The 14766-nt window shown below is 45.4% G+C and overlaps 1 protein-coding gene across 4 annotated transcripts in view; it reads right to left on the reverse strand.

The window, feature by feature from the left end:
* The window catches only part of cadm1a (cell adhesion molecule 1a), a 431149-nt gene that overhangs the window by 43519 nt on the left and 372864 nt on the right, over positions 1-14766 (reverse strand). For all 4 annotated transcript variants that reach the window (XM_029627469.2, XM_029627471.2, XM_029627470.2 and 1 more), the window contains 3 exons: positions 12148-12306; positions 5298-5394; positions 2338-2510 (listed from right to left, as the gene is read on the reverse strand). In XM_029627469.2, coding sequence (XP_029483329.1) covers positions 2338-2510; positions 5298-5394; positions 12148-12306 — 429 coding nt within the window. The remainder of the gene's footprint in view (positions 1-2337; positions 2511-5297; positions 5395-12147; positions 12307-14766) is intronic.

The raw sequence follows: 14766 nt of genomic DNA on the forward strand, positions 1-14766 counted from the left end.
CATCTTGCATCGTGAGAAGCAGTACACTGCACTAATTATGCAATTGGTAGTTATTCAACCAGAAAGATGAAGAGGAGCTCTATCTTCCATATGGAAGGCTGATATTTCTATACATTTGCGTGTCTGCAGATGGGCGTGATTATGGGTGTCACAGTAGCCAATAGCCACCTCTGACATGATCTAATAGTCTACAATTGATCTCAGGTTATCTGCCTTGTAAATTGAAGCGCCAGCCGACCCCTAACCAGGAGGAAATATTGGCCCCCAGAATCTAATGAAAGAGCACAAGACCCTGGTTAAGAATGGGGGTTGGAGGAGGGTGTCAAGATGAGATAATTTATGGCTTCATTATAATGGCTGGCTGATGATATTGGTTCTGGCTGTGGCAGGACTGCACATGTTGTTTCCCTACAGCTGCTGTGCTGTAGATTGTCTCCAGTTAGGCTTCCTGATCGTGAGTTACATCTGATGCTGCTTTACCTTGCTTGGCTGCTGTAACTGTAACAACTGTAAAACACGTGTTGTTGCCTGGCCGGGAATAAAGATATGTTTCCTTATACTAGGTTAGGGTGTGCGGCGAAAGGTTGCTGGTTTGAATCCCAGTGCCGGCAAGGTGGAAAAATCTGCCATTCTGCACTTGAGCAGGGCAGTTAACCCCCAACAACTGCTCCCTATGAGCCGTGGACATCGATTTAGGCAGCCCCTCGCAACTCTCTGATTAAATGCGGAAGACACATTTCGGTTGAATGCATTCAGTTGTGCAACTGACTAGTAATCCCCCTTTCCCTTAATAGGAAACGGTGTCTCTTTATTTGCTACAATATTTTTCATTATGTTCTTCATTTTCCAAGCCAGCGTGTAGATAGGTTGAAGACAAAAAAGGTAAAGGGTCCGATACATTGGTTCAGCTCTGGCTGTGTGTCTCCTTACAGGGGGAATTCATTCTGTATTGGCCACACAACAATATGACTTCCAACTTGACTCAGGTCGGGTGTTGGCGGTTGAGATAAACACAGAAAAGCACATACTCCAGACCAGTTTAGGGTAGTGTCTCGTCCATAGTAGCAATTAATCTTCAGCGCCGATGTTGACGCCAGGGGCAGGAGGAGGAAACCCCCGGAAGCATCGCAGGAGGAAGGGGAGGAAGTGTAGAGAGCTGAGAGAAGAAGTAGAGTGACATGCCGCCGGGCACGGCGCAATAAAAGCCAGAGCTAGTAAAGGAAGGAGGTCCTCTTTATTGGGTTAGGGACGCCTCTGTAAACTGGTTGCTAAATCTCATTCGACTGCAGGGCCCCACCAATTCTCCTTTACCGACGGGCCGCTTGAAGAAATGGCTACCGGGGAATGCATTCTTTCTCCCGGTAACCAAGTTAGTGTCAACTGCCCTGCCGTTGCTCTCCATCACTTAGCTTCACAATAGTCGGGGAAACAAACGTATTAGAGGGATGGGGGCCGGGGTTATATCAGTTCTGCCTGTCAACTAAGGGGAGACAGGGTGGGATGGGGCGGGATGCTGAGGCTTCTTGACTTACTGTACGTGAGCTTGATGATGGAAGGGGGTAAAAGTGTATTACACATTTCCAGACCACTCCAACCTAGAGGATATTGAGGCCCCCACTGAGCATACTGGGACGGTAATAACTTAAATGGATTTCCTATTGTAATTTCCCCTGACAGGAAAGTGCATTATAGTGAAAATGTGTAGTATCAGTGTGGTTAATACTTGAAATAAAAACTGTTTACTACAAAAGCCCTGAATGTCACACATGCATTTTTCAATGTTGGCCACTGTTGAGATTAAACGCAGGTATTGTCGTACACCAAATTTTTCAAAATACAATACATGTTTAACAAGTGCGATAAAAAGGTGGAGACAAGTCGACGCATAATCTTTCACAAGCCCTGTTGTTTTACCGTGTTCGTCATTAACACCCCCTTCTGCTCTTCCATTGTAAATAACATCCATTCAGCGATTTGTTCCTATGTCAGTCAACAAGTCCTTTTTTCAGTCCATTAATGCCCTCAAAATAGCAGCCAAATAATTTATCCTGCAAGCTTAGTACGATTTGGTAAGCGATATCTGCCGAGTCAATTTGGATGGATGGAAAATGACCAGATTAGATGGGAATGTCCTGCAAGAGAGGAATGTCATTGGAATCAATGGTATTGAACCGTGTTCAGATAATGCTGTCAGGAGAGAGGGGGATAGAGAGAGAGAGAGATGAATAGAGAGAGAGGGGGTGCTGGGAGGTAGGTACCATACACACGTAGAGTATGTAGTCATAAGAGAGGGGGAGAGATAAAGACAGAGAGAGCACTGAATCGAGAGGTATGTACCATAGACATAGAGGATGTAGTCGTCATACGACTCGCCCACTGAGTTGGCAGCGAAGCAGCGGTAGGTGCCGTTGTAGGTCTTGTTGAGGTTCTCGATGTACAGGTCAGGGCCGGTGATGAGGGCGTGTGAGGGAAGGTCGTCGTCCACCTTCACCCAGTTGATCTGCTGGGGACTAGAGAGAGAGACAGAGAGAGAGAGAGAGAGAGAGAGAGAGAGAGAGAGACAGACAGACAGACAGACAGACAGAGGGACAGACAGAGACAGACAGACAGACAGACAGACAGACAGACAGACAGACAGACAGACAGACAGACAGACAGACAGACAGAGAGAGAGAGAGAGAGAGACAGACAGAGAGAGACAGAGAGAGAGACAGAGACAGACAGAGAGAGGACAGCAATATCACTCAGTGATTAAATAATACGCATTTGGACTTTTGGGACTGGTCTATTGGCTACACGGGAAAAAGAGGAGACAGTAGTGTCACTAGTCACGTGCATTGTTTTCCCCTAGACCTGGATGTTGAATACATATTATGTCCATTTTTTTATTTTTAATAATGGGATTATTTAATTGGTTCCTTTGTACTTCCTTTTTTTATGGCACATCTGATAGGGTGTATCCTTTAGGATAAACATAAACACACCCAATGAGATTCTTTCACCTTGCCAAACTATACTGAATAAAAATATAAACGCAACATGTAAAGTATTTGTCCCATGTTAGATTGGGTTGAAAAAAAAGATCCCAGAAATGTTCCATACGCACAAAAAGCTTATTTCTCTCAAATGATGTGCACAAATGTGTTTACATCCCTGTTAGTGAGCATTTTCCTTTGCCAAGATAATCCATCCACCTGACAAGTGTGGCATATCAAGAAGCTGGTTAAACAGCACGATCATTACACAGGTGCTGGGGACAATAAACTGCCACAAAAATGTGCAGTTTTGTCACACAACACAATGCTATCGATGTCTCAAGTTTTAAGGGAGTGAGCAATTGACATGCTGACTGCAGGAATGTCCACCAGAGCTGTTGCCAGATAATGTAATGTTAATGTCTCTCCCATAAGCTGCCTCCAATTTCATTTGAGATAATATGGCAGTTCGTCCAACCTGCCTCACAACCGCAGACCACGTGTAACCATGCCAGCCTAGGACATCCACATCTGACTTCTTCACCTGAGGGATCGTCTGAGACCAGCCAACTGGACAGCTGATGAAACTGAGAAGTATTTATGTCTGTAATAAAGCCCTTTTGTGGAAAAAAACTAATTCTGATTGGTTGGGCCTAGCTCCCCAGTGGGTGGACCTGGCTCCCAAGTGGGTGGGCCTATGCCCTCCCAGGTCCACCCATTGCTGTGCCCCTGTCCAGTCAAATCCATAGATCAGGGCTTAATGACTTTATTTAAATTAACTGATTTCCTTATACGAACTTGAAATTGTTGCATTTATATTTTTGTTCAGTATATTTGTGTGTGTGTGTGTTGAACCGTGTGAGCTATTAGTTGGGTAGCCTTTTATCTTCCTGGCCTCTCGACGTGGTTAACTACATTACCCAGCCATATTTGTTCCCTAGCTACCTTGGCAGGAAGCTTACATGAAGTGCTGGATCTGGATCCCATTTCTTTGACGATGAGTTATGTGAGAAGAACCAGACGGCACAGAGGGGAAAAAAAACAAAGCACCTCTTAGCTCTGTTCTGCTCTCACAACCTTCAATGGCTGGTTTGCTAGCTAGCTAGCGCACCGTTATTTCCCTTGAGTGGGCGCCGAGGCCTCTCCCTTGTTGTTCTGTTTTTGTGTTGCCGTTTAAACTTGTTCCCTTCTTTTGAAAAAACTTTTTGGGGGGAGAATGAGGGAGGGAGGGAGAGAGAGAAAAGGGAGGAAGAGAGAGAGTAAGGGAGAGAAATATAAAAAAAAGCACTAAGGCACGAAACAAAAGAGCAGTTTGAGCTCAATAACAGTTGATCTCCTGCCTTTGTGGCTTGGTGAAAAAACAACATTTGATGGCGAAGGCGGCGGGCGGCTCGAGAAAGAAAATCAGAATCCCTCGTCAGGGCGAGAATCTTAGGTAGCCGGAATCAGAGGTTAAATATACACACACAGCGTCGGCCGCTTCTGCTGCGCTCCCGATACGGAGTAAGGAGAAATGACCTAGAAGAAGTGGTTTACTGAGGAAGTGGGGATGACACAAGAGAGATAGAGACTGTGGGGGAATGGAGAGAGGGAGGACGGGCGGCTAGAATACAAATGGACACACACGGCCAGAGCCCGCCACTATCTGGCCGCAGTAATGAGTGCAGAGAACTCTCACGAGCTCTAATGAAAATGACTTCCAATTCTCTGGCCCACTGTATTGATTGTATTTTCATCTTTATTAAATGAATACGGGTGAGAGTCGCCTTGTCTCTCCCTGCTGAGTGCAAAACTTGAAGGGGGAAAGGGAGGGAGGTGTGCATATGTGTGTGTGTGAGTAGTCTGTATCTGTGGAAATGTGGAAATGTTAGAGGTCTCCTCCTTCACAATTATTGTGCCTCGGGACTAGAGGATGGGTAATGATGTAATGTCTTCGCAGGGATCATACGTCTGACAGCATCATGTAATGACCGTTTGTGTTCCGCAGTGAACCGCTGCAGCCGCCATCACGTTTCCACTACGACCGGGCCACCGCTTGCTCCCTGAGCTACGGGCGGGCGTTTCAGTCTCTGCATGTGTCCGTCTTCAACGCATTTACAAGCCCACAACCACACTGTGCTACACCTGGAGCATGTGTAGTATGCTAATAACAGAGGTTGTGAGCTCACAGGAAGAGGGGAGGGGGAGCAGTTTCCCCTTTGGAGGCATATGAAAAGTACATTCAACCTACTCCGTACCAGACATAAATATTCATACACGTACATTAGTAAGCCCGTGGAGGTGTGTGAAGGTGTCGATGTGTAAAACGTGTGTGCGTCTTACTGGGGTTTGCCTTTGGCCTGGCACGACAGCTCCATGTTCTGTCCTTCCCTTGGCAGCCCGTCAGGAAACTCCACCACGATCTTCACCTCTGGTTTATCTGTGGAAGGAGAGGAAGGGGAAGAGAGAGAGAGAGGTAGGGAGAGACAGTGAGTCAAATATGCAAGTCATTAGTGCCATTACAAGTTTATCAAGTAGGTAGGCTCTAGTCTACTTAATGTTTCTTCATTCCAAGTTGATGCAGACTACGCAATGTGAAATGTAAGGACGTGTGGTTGGGAGGTTCACGAAACAAATGTTTAAAAATTTGGAGCAAAATATATGAATATTGTATAAAAAAAGACAGTTCTAAAGTTTCAGGTACAAACTCAGCGTTTGTATTGTAGTTTGGTAAATCTTTGTTTGAAACCATATTTTTTATCTATCAACACGTTGCTATTATTTGGGCTACCAAGTGGCGCAGTGGTCTAAGGCGCTGTATCTCAGTGCTAGAGGTGTCACTACAGACATCCTGTTTTGAATCCAGGCTGAATCGCAACCGGCTGTGATTGGGAGTCCCATAGGGCGGCACACAATTGTCCCAGCGTCGTCCGGGTTAGGGTTTGGCCGGTGTAGGCCGTCATTGTAAATAAGAATTAGTTCCTAACTGACTTTCCTAGTTAAATAAAGTGAAATAAAAATGATCTATGCAATGCTAAGGTCTTTCAGAGTTTGGGCCTCACTAAGTACCAGTGGAGGCTGGTGGATGGGAAAATCGTAGGATCGGCTCCTTTCTATCCATTACAATGACCCCATCCAATGATTTCTCCCTCCAGTAGTCTACACTGGTAAGTAGCCTACACACAACCCCCTCAAAAACGGCCACATTCTCCTACTGTATCCTCCTATCTTCACAGCAGCACACTGTCCACTTCCAACCGATGCTCCAAGCCTTTCCTCTCTCCTCTGCGGTGTGCAGTTTGTCAACAGTCCATGGGACCGACAGCAGGCTACAGCTACACCATTGACCTTTCTGGTCTATCAGTAACAACCTTTAGCTCGTCCATTAACATGACTGGCCGTCATACGCAGACTGCAGAATGGACAGGTTTGGCCAGGTTCTACTCCCCACCACCCGGTGATAGACAACGGGTAAAGGGACGGCTTTGATGCAGATGTGTCGTCCATAGCTGTTTTTACAACATTTGCTGTGAAATTAAACAGGCTTGTGGTATGTTGCCTACGGGGGAGTTGGAGGGATTGTGAAGGGACTGTTTGAGGCGAGGTTGTCATTATTGTACGCAACCTAGACGATTTGACAGATTCTGGCCTTCAGGTTGCGGTAGTGTGTGAAGGAGTGTCCCACAGCGAACCTATACTGTTTATTTTTAACTGTTGGTTAGTCGTCCAGTCGATATCGATTGGTTTATTTAGAGATGTTCTTTTGCAGGGTGAAATTGGTTGAAATTAAATAAGTCCCTCCGGGACTTTAGCCACAGTTGCCGTAATGTTTATGAACTTCCAACACTATCTGCCGTCCTTGCAGTATCCGGGGAAGGCAACGAGATGAAAGAGAAAATAAAGCTGCCTCGCTAACAAGACGTCTGGACCTCAAAGACGCTTTGGACGCTTTATGTAAGAAAGCCATAAATGTCCTCTCAACAACATTTAAGACAGAAACAGGGTTATAAAAGTGGGTAAATCAGTCGGGGCTGCCTTTTAATGTTGCCTTACAGTAAGTTAACACTAATAAGGCCCCCCTTTGCTCCCTTTGGCAGAACTCCAACACGCCTGCCGTGTTCAGAAGAAAGAGCAGCCTCTGTATTATGTACAGAGCTAATGAGAGCAAGGGGAGAAAGAACAGAGCGATAGAGGGAGAGAAGAGGAAGGGAGAGAAGGAAAAGAAAGAGAGACAGACAGGGAGAGAGCGAGTGAGAGAGAGACAGAGAGCGACACTGAGAGGGGGAAGAAAGAGAGAGAGGTGGAAGTGAAAGAGAAAAAGGGGAGAGAGAGAGAGAGACGAAAGGGAATAGAAAGAGGCAAGCGAGAGCGGTGGGTGGCGGGGCGATAGAGAAAGAGAGAAAAGAGAGGCATTTTGAATTTGAGGCAGAGTGAATGGAAAAGATGGGAGAGAAGGAAGAGAGAAAGAAAGAGAAGGAAGAGAGAGAAAGTCAAAGAAAGCACACCATTACCTCCCTTTCATTAACAGTGCCCTGGCAACAACGGCTGGCGTGGACCACGAGAATAAAACACACACAGTATGGCTAATGCACTCCTGCTGGGTGTTGTGTTAATACGACCATCATTATCATCACATTCATCATCATCATCAGGTTGTAATGCAACAAAATAGGAAAAAACGCCAAGGGGGATGAATACTTTTGCAAGGCACTGTACCCATAAGAGCGGCAGTTTGGGGCATGTTATTAGGGCTAAACGAAGCATAGTTTGCAAATGTATCCAAAACATCAGTCTCAACGTCAACAATGACCTGTGTAGGGTGCCGTCTTTCGGATGGGACGTTAAACGGGAGTCCTGACTCTGACTCTCTGAGGTCATTAAAGATCCCATGGCACTTATCGTAAGAGTAGGGGTGTCCTGGCTAAATTCCTGGCTAAATTCCCAATCTGGCCCTCAAACCATCACGGTCACCTAATAATCCCCAGTTTACAATTGGCTCATTCATCCCCCTCCTCTCTCCTGTAACTATTACCCAGGTCGTTGCTGTAAATGAGAATGTGTTCTCAGTCAACTTACCCCTATAAAATAACGGATAAAAAAATAAAATAAATTAAAAATAAATGAAGAGGCGACTCTGGGATGCTGGCCTCTGTCCAGTGTTCTTTTGCCTATTTTAATCTTTTCTTTTTATTGGCCAGTCTGAGATATAGCTTTTTCGTTGCAACTGCCTAGAAGGCCAGCATCCCGGAATCGACTCTTCACTGTTGACGTTGAGACTGGTGTTTTGTGGGTACTATTTAATGAAGCTGCCAGTTGAGGTCTTGTGAGGCGTCTGTTTCTCAAACTAGACACTCTAATGTACCTCGACTAACTGGTGCCCCCGCACATTGACTCTGTACCGGAACCCCCTGTATATAGCCTTGCTACTGTTATTTTATTGTTGTGCCTAAATTATTTGTTATATTTCTCTTTTTTTTCTTCTTAAAACTGCATTGTTGGTTAAGGGCTTGTAAGTAAGCATTTCACTGTTGTATTCGACGCATGTGACAAATAAAGTTTGATTTGTGTCCAAACATTTGACTGGTATTATATGTAAATGAGATATTTCTGTATTTCATTATCAATACATTTGCAATAATTTGATTTGATTTGCACAAAGCGAGGTCCATACAGAAATGGTTTGTCAAGGTCGCTGTGGAATAACCTGACTGGCCTGCACAGAGCCTGACCTCAACCACCTTCGGGATGAATTGGAACGCCGACTGCGAGCCAGGCCTAATCGCCCAACATCAGTGCCTGACCTTACTAATGCTCATGGCTGAATGAAAGCAATGTTCCAACACCTAGTTGAAAACCTTCCCAGAAGAGAGGAGGCTGTTAATGCAGCAAAGGGGGGACCAACTCCATATTAATGCCCATTATTTTGGAATTAGATATTCGACAAGCAGGTGTCAACATAATTTTGGTCATGTAGTGGATACTTGCCTATTCTGCTCAGTGTTTGACCTGTTGATGGGTTCATTTCCCGAGGAGTATTCGGGTACTTTCACTAAGACTGACGTTGTTGTCCCCAGGGCTCCTGTAGTTGAAGTTGCTGTACTTGCAGATCACTAAATATGTTAACAGCGGAGATCCACTGTCCGGTCAACACACAGCAATCTGCAGGCCATCCATCTGTCCAAATTACAGCCCTGGCAGAGGCTGTGCCACTGTCTGGCACCATTTACATTTTACTCATTTAGCAGACGCTCTTATTCAGAGCGACTTACAGGCTCAATTAGGATTAAGTACCTTGTTCAAGGGCACATCAACAGATTTTTTCATCTAGTCGGCTAGGGGATTTGAACCAACAGCCCTTTCGGGTTACTGGCCCAACATTCTTAACCACTAGGATACCTGCCGGCTACCTGCCACTATGTTGGTTGGACAGACATGTACTGTTTTTAATAGAAAGAACTTTGTTTAGGCTTGTACGCTTCTACACTGCACTCTCCCAAAGGTTCTTGAAACCACGTTGCTCTCTTGTGGTGTGTGGATTAAAATGAAACCATTACATGCAATGCAGAGGGTTGGTACTGATAAAAGACACTACAGTACATCCCTCAATTGTCCTCCCACTGCAGTGTAATATCTCCTGTCCTTGTCATCTTCAAAATGTCATCATGAAACTAGAGGTTTAGTGTTTTGATGGCTACAGTACCAGTGTCTGTCTCGGAGTTGTACCATCTTAAACTCGCTAGACACACACACGCTCCGGTGACTTCCTGGTATTACCACTTGGGGAAAATGAGAGCGTCTGTATCGTCCAGGGAGACGACCATTATCATTATGCTAATATAATTATTTGCTTTATTATCTGCGTCCCCCAGCAGCACTCAGGCCTCGGACATCCATCTGCCATGGAAAGCTGAACTAGTCACCCCGTGGTGGTGGTGGTGGTGGGGGGGCAACAGAGCAGTAGGGTAACCCTGCTTACCTTGCCCAGCAAGCCATCAATATTATTACTGGACTTATTTAATATCCCTGGCCATGTTTTTTTCTATTTTCTATGTGCACTCAATGATTTTAACATTGATTGCTTTTGCCTGCCCCGACAGCCAGGCAAGGCGAAGTGTCTGGTGAGAGCGCACAAGTCGGACCGTGAAATGAGAACGTGTAGAATTTGGGTTGCTGGCTGGCTCACCTTGGAGGAGAATTTCAAGAATTTGGAATGATAGTTCATTATCACATTATTTTGTAGTAGTCACTAAAATGTAAAATCCAATTGCCGCCATATTGGTGGGACCATGTGAAATCGTGTAACATCGAACCGTATCCGCTCTTCCCTTTCCATATTTATCCAGCGCAATATGAATAAGTACTTGTGCGAGCGTGACAGTAGGGGCAGCCCAACCAGGCTCTGCAGAAGCAGTTGGAGTAGGGCTCACGTATTGGAATTGGCTGTACTTGCAGACCACTAAATATTTCAACAGCGGAGCTCAACCAGGCTGCTCCACTGCCCAGCCTTTTCGGTCAACACACAGCAATCTGCAGGCCGTCCAGGAGTCCAAATTACAGCCCTGGCAGAGGCTGTGCCACTCTGACTGGGTGATGGGTGTGGCGCAACATTGGTCGGACAGGCATGTACCCGTTTTACGAGAGAGAACTTTGTTTCAGGCTTGGGATGTGTTAGTTTCTACACTGCACTCTCACAAAAGTTATTGAAACTACTTTGCTCGAATCTTGTGGTGTGTGAATTAAAATGAAACCATTACATGCAATGCAGAGGGTTGGTACTGATAAAAGACACTACAGTACATCCCTCAATTGTCCTCTCACTGCAGTGTAATATCTCCTGTCCTTGTCATCTTCAAAATGTCATCATGAAACTAGAGGTTTAGTGTTTTGATGGCTACAGTACCAGTGTCTGTCTCGGAGTTGTACCATCTTAAACTCGCTAGACACACACACGCTCCGGTGACTTCCTGGTATTACCACTTGGGGAAAATGAGAGCGTCTGTATCGTCCAGGGAGACGACCATTATCATTATGCTAATATAATTATTTGCTTTATTATCTGCGTCCCCCAGCAGCACTCAGGCCTCGGACATCCATCTGCCATGGAAAGCTGAACTAGTGACCCCGTGGTGGTGGTGGGGGGGCAACAGAGCAGTAGGGTAACCCTGCTTACCTTGCCCAGCAAGCCAACAATATTATTACTGGACTTATTTAATATCCCTGGCCATGTTTTTTCTATTTTCTATGGCAGAAAGAAGTCTATTAGGCCAGCCTGTGCACTCAATGACTTCAACATTGATTGCTTTTGCCTGCCCCAACAGCATGGCGAGGCGATGTTTCTGATGAGAGCGCGCAAGGCGGACTGTGGAATGAGAACGGGTAGAATTTGGGCTGCTGGCTGGCTCACCTTGGAGGAGAATTTTAAGAATTTGGAATGATAGTTCATTATCACACAATTCCTTTTGTATTTGCTAAAATTTCAAATGCAATTGCCACCATATTGGTAGTTCAATGTGAAACATTGAACCGTATCCTCTCTTCCCCTTCCATATCTATCCAGCGCAATGTGAAAGAAGTACTTGTGACAGCAGGGGCAGCCCAACCAGGCTCTGCAGAAGCAGTTGAGAGGGGCAGCCTAGAGAACCAGTCTGCTACTGTAATGGGAGAGCGGCCAAATGTCACAACGAGGCACATGAGCCCGTCTCTTCCCAGGAAGAGTCAGATGGAGCATCCTTGTTTATTTTGTATGTCAAGTTTTGGAAGGAAAGGCAAGAGAAAATACCGTTACCCTTTTATGTAGATAATGGTATCTGAAGCCTAGGTCTTCAGCCCAAAGGCCAAGTCAAGCACTTCAGGGCCTTACCCATTGTATCATAATGCCACTACTGCATATTAAACATAGGCCAAACATTAAGTTGGTTGATTTTAGTTCCTGAAATGCAGCCTGAAGGCCTTTGTCTGTCGTCTCAGGTTGGACAAAGGCCTCTGAGAAAAAGGGGCAAACTTGTGTTGGGTGCAAAAAATGATGGATAGACAAAGTTCAGTCAACATATGTGGAACAACAATATCTAAAACAATTTCCCTCAATCAGTAGAAAACATGTATCTCACCCTTGCTCTCCATACGTTTCCGTATCATATGTGCAAGGAATATTTCTGTAAAAATAGACAGGGTTTGAGTGTCGGCCCATACTCACAATGAACCACAAGGTACGTCTGGGCCTGGACGTCTTTGACGGCTGGGTGATCCACAATGCACACCACGGGCACACCGTCATCCTCTTTGGTGACGGTGAACGTCAGCTGGCTGGTCACGGTGAACATGGTGTCGTACATCTCCTCTACCTTCGACTTACCTGGGAGGGAAAATGAAGACAGACACATTTAAAGGTCCACTGTGTGTTATTTACAGCCATTTTCTATCATAATTTTGTTGTTTTTGGAATTAAGTAGTGGGTTGTTTAACACAGACCACAGTATTTTATGGCACCTGATGAAGACCTGAGTGGTTGAAACGTTGTCACCAATAAACCACATGCGAGCTTAGATTGCAGTGTGCAGAGTTTCTTTACATTGTTTTATCGTATGACGATATACGGCACCTGGCTTTAGAAGCTTCTGATAGGCTAATTGACATCATTTGAGTCAATTGGAGGTGTACCTGTGGATGTATTTCAAGGCCTACCTTCAAACTCAGTGCCTCTTTGCTTGACATCATGGGAAAATCAAAAGATATCAGCCAAGACATCAGCAAAAAAATTGTAGACCTCCACAAGTCTGGTTCATCCTTGGGAGCAATTTCCAAATGCCTGAAGGTACCACATTCATCTGTACAAACAATAGTACACAAGTATAAACACCATGGGACCACGCAGACGTCATACCGCTCAGGAAGGAGACGCATTCTGTCTCCTAGAGATGAAGGTACTTTGGTGCGAAAAGTGCAAATCAATCCCAAAATAACAGCAAAGGATCCTTGTGAAGATGCTGGAGGAAACAGGTACAAAAGTATCTATATCCAGAGTAAAACGAGTCCTATATGGACATAACCTGAAAGGCCACTCAGCAAGGAAGAAGCCACTGCTCCAAAACCGCCATAGAAAAGCCAGACTATGGTTTGCAACTCCACATGGGGACAAAGATCGTACTTTTTGGAGAAATGTCCTCTGGTCTGATGAAACAAAAATAGAACTGTTTGGACATAATGACCATCGTTATGTTTGGAGGAAAAAGGCGGGAGGCCATCCCAACCGTGAATCACGGGGGTGGCAGCGTCATGTTGTGGGGTTGATTTGTTGCAGGGGGACTGGTGTACTTCACAAAATAGATGTTGCTTCAATATATCAACATCTCAAGACATCAGTCAGGAAGATAAAGCTTGGTCACAAATGGGTCTTCCAAATGGACAATGACCCCAAGCATACTTCCAAAGTTGTATTTGGCTAAGGTGTATGTAAACTTCCGACTTCAACTGTACCTGTGACATATTTTCATATAGGGAAGAAAAATGCCATACAAGACTGTAAGGACCTACTATAACGCAATCTTCTTAATCTTTAGACCATTAATGTAACTGGCCTAGCTATATACGTTTTCTCTTCATAAGGACACCCTATGAAAAGCTTGTATTATGTAACCAACCACATGAAATTGGGAGTGGAATATGTTTAATTTGTAACGAAATGGTAACAAAGGGATACTGTTGTACTCAAGGCTACGTGGGAAGACTAGTAATAACTTAGCGTAAGGGAGAGGCGTCCATTGTGGGTCTCTGAATGGAGCGGCTCTGTGAAAGTGACCTTGTACAGTACAAGTAGTGGAGAGAGGGAGACGTCCTTGAGAATGGTCAATGGAAGGAGAATCAGCTGGAAATGTCTTGCTGTTGAGGGCTTTTGTGAGTCACTCAATGGCTGCTGTGTTGGATGGGACAGTTTATTTGTGTTGTATTTAGGGATTTTGACCCAAAGTAACCCCTGCCAACAGTACACAGCGAGGTGTGAAGCAGGCCTACACACATACCTTGTTCTGATGAGTAACTGTGGTGCTACACAATACAGACAACACACTATCCACACACTGAATAGGCTAACTGCGCCCCACAACTGCACAAAGAGCGGAGAGGGAGGGAGAGTTGGCAGGGATGTGTACCTTTCCCCATTGTCCCATTTTGTAACAATATTTGGAACCATGAGTGTATTTTGGTCTTGTCAATAAATGAAATAGATTTAAATTGGATTGAGAGATGGGGAGGTTGACGAGGGAGAGAGATAGAGAATGAGTGTGAATGAACAAGGGACAGGAGAGAAAGGGGGGTTGAGAGAGAGATGGGCCCATGAGGGGTGTGTGCTTCGTCTTGTCCTGTACTCAATGTTCTCCCATGACTGCGTGGCCACCCACGACAGCCTACAAGGAGGAGGTCAGAAACTGGCAGTGTGGTACTAGGACAACAACTTCTCCCTCAACGTCAGTAAGACCAAGGAGCTGATTGTGGACTGCACGAAAGGAGGGGTGGTGAGCACGCCCCCACCCACACGACTGGGCTGTAGTGGAGCGGGTAGAGAGCTTTAAGTTTCTCAGTGTCCAAATCACTAAGGACTTCAAATGGTCCATGCACAAGCACACAGTTGTGAAGAAGAATCTTGAAAAGATTTGGAATGGGCCTTCAAATCCACAAAAAGTTATACAGATGCACTATTGAGAGCATCTTGACAGGCTGCATCACTGCTTGGTATGGCAACAGCTCCGCCTACAGAGGGTGGTGTGGACAGCCCAGTACATCACTGGGGCCGAGCTCCCTGCCATCCAGGACCTCTACA

This window comes from Oncorhynchus nerka, linkage group LG22 (genome assembly GCF_034236695.1).
Source record: "Oncorhynchus nerka isolate Pitt River linkage group LG22, Oner_Uvic_2.0, whole genome shotgun sequence".
Classification (NCBI taxonomy): Eukaryota; Metazoa; Chordata; class Actinopteri; order Salmoniformes; family Salmonidae; genus Oncorhynchus; species Oncorhynchus nerka.